General features: G+C 39.0%; 1 protein-coding gene across 2 annotated transcripts; it reads right to left on the reverse strand.

Annotated features, from left to right (window-relative positions):
* Positions 1-261: 261 nt before the first annotated feature.
* Positions 262-4,198, reverse strand: LOC123920351. Of its 2 annotated transcripts, none has more exons than XM_045972624.1 (2): positions 2,425-4,157; positions 262-2,393 (listed from the first exon to the last, which is right to left on the reverse strand). In XM_045972624.1, the coding sequence occupies exons 1-2, from the start codon at positions 3,530-3,532 to the stop codon at positions 2,350-2,352; spliced, it is 1,152 nt and encodes a 383-aa protein (XP_045828580.1). In that variant the 5' UTR covers positions 3,533-4,157; the 3' UTR covers positions 262-2,349. The 2 variants fall into 2 exon arrangements, with proteins under 2 accessions (XP_045828580.1, XP_045828579.1); XM_045972623.1 differs by having other exon boundaries at positions 267-886; positions 2,097-4,198.
* Positions 4,199-6,344: the final 2,146 nt, after the last annotated feature.

Below are 6,344 nucleotides of genomic sequence, written 5' to 3' on the forward strand. Positions count from 1 at the left end.
ATTATGCCCAATGTCTTGGTAACATAATCCTCTCCCTTGATCATTAATCCCTAATTTCTTAGGATGATCGATGATCAATTGAGGAATAAAAACTTTAATCTTTTAAATCTCAATTAACAATCCAAAATGTCTTAAGTAAAGTCAATTGATCAATTGTTCCTAGATCGATGATTCATTCCTATTTTCATAGTAAAACAAATGATTGAAATCATCATACAATTGGCCAAATCATATAAAGCATTAAGCATAAAGAATAATCAATAGAAACTAACTTCGTAATTCATTTATCATATCAAATGACAATCACATTGTTCAAGATCAAAAGTAATTAGAATCTCCTAAGGATCAATCATAAAGATTTAGCCAAACATGTTCAAATAAGAAATTACATTAACATGAGTGAAAGAAATCATCATTACAAGAAGGGATTAGATGTGTTTCCACCCTTGAATCCTTGCTTGAATGCCTCTTTGATCCTCTGAAATAGCCGTCAAAAATCAGTTCTTGATCCAATATTTCGTAACCCTAAAATGAGAAACTGTTTCCAATTTATAGTGCAGAATTCGTGCCAAGCCAGGCTTGGCTCTGCCCAAGCTGGGCGCAGATTGCAGTGGCTCAGACAGAAAAATAAAATTTTTCTGAGCCAGGCTTGGTTTTCCTGAGCCAGGCTTCGTTGACAGCAATAACACCAAATTTGATTCCTTTCTTCCAATCCGAGAAACATTAAAACTCAATGTAATTCCTTGTATTATTGTACTAAAATATGGTAAAAACTACTTGTTTGCTTGCATTTGCTTAAAAGAACATAGAAATGACACGAAGTCATCACAACCCCAAACTTGAACTTTTCCTTGTCCTCAAGGAATATCTTCATCCATCGGAAAACCTGGCACTATCAAATAGTCTAATTCAAAGCCATCAAAATCATTCAAGTTAGAACATCACAATTAACATTTCAATGATCATCCCTATCATGAATTTACTTGCACACAGATTAATACCGAAAAATCAAGAACTTTTCACAAATATTGACCAAACCATAATCACTTCACTCCCTCACATTCTCTCCTGTTTAAATTGGTATATTCACTCAATCAACACACACATAGCCATTCTACCATAAGCTTGCAAACATTCTAACAATCGATCGACATGCATAAGAATTCACACCTTTAGAGGACTTGAGGGTTATAACGGGGCTAAGGTTTTAGGGTGGATATTTTTTTGGATGGTAAGCTGAAAAAACTTGCGAGTTTTAAGATCACTTATTTCACAAAGAATTGGATTGTTCAAACACCCCCCCAAAATTCAAGCATAATCATACTAGAGAATTTATTTGTCAAACTATTTTTTTTTCGCAGCGAGGTTCATTAGCATTTTTTTTTATTTGGTGTTTTGTTTTTGTTTCTTTTTTTTTTATTACACCATTTGTCACAAGGTAATGCCTCTCCCTATTTATTTTTTTTTTTTTCATATGAGAAATTCTCTAGTATCCCACCCCAAACTTAATCAGTGGCAAATACCAAAAGCAACCTCAAACTTAATGATGAGCAATGTGCTCTACTCATAAGTTAAGTGATCTAACTCCAAGAAAAACATCTTCTTTTTTTTATAATTTTTTTTTTTACTTGGATTATCAACAGAGAACATTTTTCTTTCGGCTCAAAGGGGTTAACGAAGGATATAACATAAAAAAAATGGTGGCTTCAATAAGGCTCAAGGTACAAACAACATGCCTCGGTGTTTAATTCAAAGCAAGCAATCAATTAAAAGAACATAAGCAAGTTCTAGAGAATTAGCTAAGTTGTGGAATCTCTCATGACAAGAAAATTTATGTGTTTGTGCTCGAAATCTCACGGCTAGACCGGATTATCGATCGGTCAATGTTTGAAAAACTTCCTCAACTTTTCTAACTATCATCAAATATAACAAGCAATCAAACAAGAGAATCACACATTCATGTATTATGATGGTAAACTAGATAACTTTCAATGACATTCAAACAAGACAATTCAAACAGTGCACAAGTTTTCAAACAGCCAAAAACATTCATCAAAAGCAAAATTAAATTCAAGCTTAAAGGAAGTGATACCAACCGACATCAAAGTAGCTAAGACTGCGATGACCCGCCTGGGTCCATTTGCGAAGGCACTCCTTGCCCATTATGTTCAATTCCCAGTTCTTCCTCACTGACAACTTGGTGCTGCAGATGTGCATTATACCTTGTGTCCTAGTCCACCAATCGCGCCTCCTGGCGAGCAACAAGCTGAGCAGTCTCAATCCCATGATATGCTATCAAACTTTCCCGAGTAGGATATGTCGGATACGTTGGAAGATGCTGGAATGAAGCTAGTCGCGCCTTGGCTGCCTGATATCGCGTCGACTCTTCACTGTAGAAGACGTGAGGAATGTTACAAGCCTCGGCAATAGCCAACTGTGTCGACAAGGCTGCAATGTCATCATCGTCATGGTGAGGCTGCGGTTGCTGCTGCTGTAAATGAGTACCATCTTCCAATTGGTTCATCTCATCTGCTGAGTCACCCTCATTGTCATCACCATCTGCTTCAACTGTGTGACTTCTCTTCTTGCCATAGTCTCTATATTGACCAACTGTGAGGGCCTTAATCGCCTGCAACTTTTCATCACTAGCATAATGCGGAACATGCTCAGCATCACACATTGCTGTAATCAGATTGCAGTGGCCTAGAGTAATGATCCTTTCTTTGCTACAGGCCTTGTAGTGTAGGCTGCGATGGAGAAGTTGTCCAAGGTCAAGATCTTCACCCTCAATGATCATTTGTACCGTTGCTGCATTTCGAAGTTGGTACTCTGAAGAATTAGAAGTTGCCTCTATTGATTTAACAAAAAACTCGGCCCACGCGTGTGCTACAGGTTTAAAATTTGACAATAGCATCTTTGTCGATTTGTCACTATTGAACCATGGTGTACCCTGCCGACACACAGCATTCTTAACCTCCTCTTTCTCAGCCTCAGAAGCAGTCTTCAACCCCTCTCGCTTTTCAACAAGAGGACACGAATCCAGATTTTTTGTGCCCAATAACTTGTTTAATGCGGCCGGAGACCAAGGTACCTGTTTCCCTCTCACCGGAATTCTAGGTAATTCTCTCTCAGCGTAAGCATTAGCAAGGAATTCCCTAGCCAAAGATGCATTACCCTGTTTACCCTCGACCTTCATCAATATCTGATTAAACTTTTCCCACTTCCTTCTCCTTAATTCATGATTAATCTCAGGCACAACTTTCAACAATTCCACAGACAATCCTTTTTCTTTCTGAAAATTAAAAGTACTCAGCAGTTCATACCTTTTGAATGCGGCCTCTGACACAAACCTCTGTTCCAGTGGTATCGGTTGATCAAGTAAAACCGGTGGTAATAGATGTGGTGACTGCCAATGTGAAGTTACAGCTGTACTTCTTGGCCCTTCCTTTGACTTTGCTCCCTTTGCATTCTTTTGCTTTTTCGCCCGTTTCTCTACCAGAGGAGATGTAGCCTTTTTCTTTCCTCTTACCATGATTTTTTTTCAATAAACTTTCAAAGTGAGGGTGGGGTGTGGTGGTGAAATTTCGTGATTCTTGAAGGTGGTTTGGTGAAGGTGAAGGTTTTTTTGGTTTAAGGGTTTGAGAGAATTGGTAAAAGTGGGTTCAAAGAATTTGAGAGAATTGGGTGAAATTTATGAAGAGAAAGTTTAATTTGGAGATGGGGTTGTTGAATGGTGTGGGTAGGTTGGTGTTTGAATGTGAGAGATGGGTTTTGGAAGTTTGAAAGAGATGATGTTTGGTTGAGGTTTTGGGTTGGTGTTTGAATGGGGTTTTGATTTGAAATATGAAGAAAAGGGTTTATATGGTGTTGGATATGTGAATTTTCGAAATTCTTTAAGATGGGTTAGGGTGAAAATTTGAATTTCGAAATTGGGGGTTGGTGAGTGTAGGAGATGAAGATTGTTGTGATTAATAGAGGTTGAAGGTATTTGTTAATGGTGGGTTATGCGGATTTGAGGGATTTGGTGGTTGTTTGAGAAAAAGAAGTTTGATTTGGTGTTGGTGAAGGTTGTTTTAATGGAGGAATTGGTGTTTTGGGGTGTTAATGGAAGAATTTGGGTTTTTAGAAGAGATGAATATGGTGGTTTCAAGGAAGAAGATGGAGTTTCACGATGCAAGGGTTCTAAAAGGATGGTTTCAGTTTTTTTTTTGTTTTTTGAATTAGAAATTGCATTTTTTTTTTTTTTGAAACTCAAGCCAGGCTTGAGATTGTCTGAGCCAGGCTCAACTGGCAGTGGCCTTCCCAAAAAAAATTTTGAAACTCAAGCCAGGCTTGAGATTGTCTGAGCCAGGCTCAACTGGCAGTGGCCTTCCCAAAAAAAATTTTGAAACTCAAGCCAGGCTTGAGATTGTCTGCGCCAGGCTCAACTGGCAGTGGCCTTCCCAAAATTTTTTTTGAAACTCAAGCCAGGCTTGAGATTGTCTGCGCCAGGCTCAACTGACAGTGGCATGAACAATTTTTTTTTATTCTTCTTTTTTTTTTTTTTAGGGACTCTACACTACTCCTTAGATAACCTGCAAACACAAACAAACAATGCAAATAACCAGAGATTAGCAAAGAAAACCTTGGGTTGCCTCCCAAACAGCGCTCGTTTAACGTCAATAGCTTGACGGTCCATGTCCTAAAAGGCCATGCACTTATTTAACGTCCCGAGGCTTGACGATCCATGACCTCACGGGTCTTTAAAAAGCATCGCCACCTTATGACGATCAAAATCTCCTCCTTTATAAATTTTCAACCTCTGTTCATTTACTTTAAATGACTTCTCTTCCTCTCCCGGTGTAAAAATTTCCACAGCCCCATGTGGAAAGACTTCTATTATAACAAATGGACCAGACCACCGAGACTTCAATTTACCCGGAAACAATCTCAACCGAGAATTGAACAACAAGACTTGTTGTCCCTTCTTGAACTCCTTACTTACCAAACCTTTGTCATGATACTTCTTTGTTCTTGCTTTGAAAATTACGGCGTTCTCATAAGCCTGTAACCTCCACTCTTCAAGCTCATTCAGCTTAAGTAACTGCTTCTCACCTGCTATACCTGCATCAAAATTAAGAAATTTTACGGCCCAGTATGCCTTGTGTTAGAGCTCAACCGGCAAATGGCACGCCTTGCCATAAACCAGTTGGTATGGAGACAATCCCAAGTGAGTCTTGAAAGCAGTTCTATAAGCCCAAAGTGTATCATTAAGCTTCATTGACCAATCTTTTCTTGAAGTGGAAATCGTTTTCTCAAGAATTTGCTTCAATTGACGGTTAGACACTTCAACTTGTCCGCTTGTTTGTGGATGATATGGAGTAGCGACTTTGTGCTTCACATTGTATTTTGCCAAGGGATTCTCCAAGTATTTGTTGCAAAAGTGTTTACCTCCATCACTAATAAGAGCTCTAGGCACACCAAACCGCGTGAAAATATTATTCTTGAGGAATTTCACCACGGTGTGAGCATCATTGGCTTGACACGCAATAGCTTCAACCCATTTTGTCACATAGTCAACACATACCAAGATATGGAGGTTAGACTTTGAAGATGGGAAAGGTCCCATAAAGTCAATCCCCCAACAATCAAACGGTTCCACTTCAAGCATTTCATTAAGAGGCATCTCATCTCTTTTTGACACATTGCCGGTTCTTTGACAATTGTCGCACCTTTTCACGAACTCAACACAATCTTTAAACAATGTCGGCCAAAAGAAACCGCTTTGAAGCACCTTGGCCGCTGTCCTTGGCCCACTATGATGTCCACCATAAGGAGCGCTATGGCAATGCCACATGATACTTAGCGACTCCTCTTCATCAACACATCTCCGAATCACACCATCTTGCCCTACCTTAAAAAGATATGGATCATCCCAAAAGTAAAAGTTAGCATCTCTAAAAAATTTCTTCTTTTGTTGAGATGAGTACTCCTCCGGAATTTCATTACCCGCCTTAAAATTTGCCATGTCGGCGAACCAAGGTCTTTTTGAAATCATTAATAATTTTTCATCCGGAAAGTCCTCATTGATGCACTTCTCCTTCATGGTCACTATGGGATTCTCCAACCTTGACAAGTGGTCAGCTACCACGTTTTCGACACCCTTCTTGTCCTTAATTTCTAAATCAAATTCTTGCAAGAGTAGTATCCACCTCAAGAGCCTAGGCTTTGAATCGCCTTTTGTGAGGAGATACTTAAGCGCGGAATGATCTGAAAAAACAACAACCTAGGATCCAATTAAATAAGAGCGAAATTTTTCCAATGCAAACACTATTGCGAGCAATTCTTTTTCAGTTGTGGTGTAA

The sequence above is a fragment of the Trifolium pratense genome, linkage group LG4 (genome assembly GCF_020283565.1).
Source record: "Trifolium pratense cultivar HEN17-A07 linkage group LG4, ARS_RC_1.1, whole genome shotgun sequence".
In the NCBI taxonomy this organism is placed as follows: domain Eukaryota; kingdom Viridiplantae; phylum Streptophyta; class Magnoliopsida; order Fabales; family Fabaceae; genus Trifolium; species Trifolium pratense.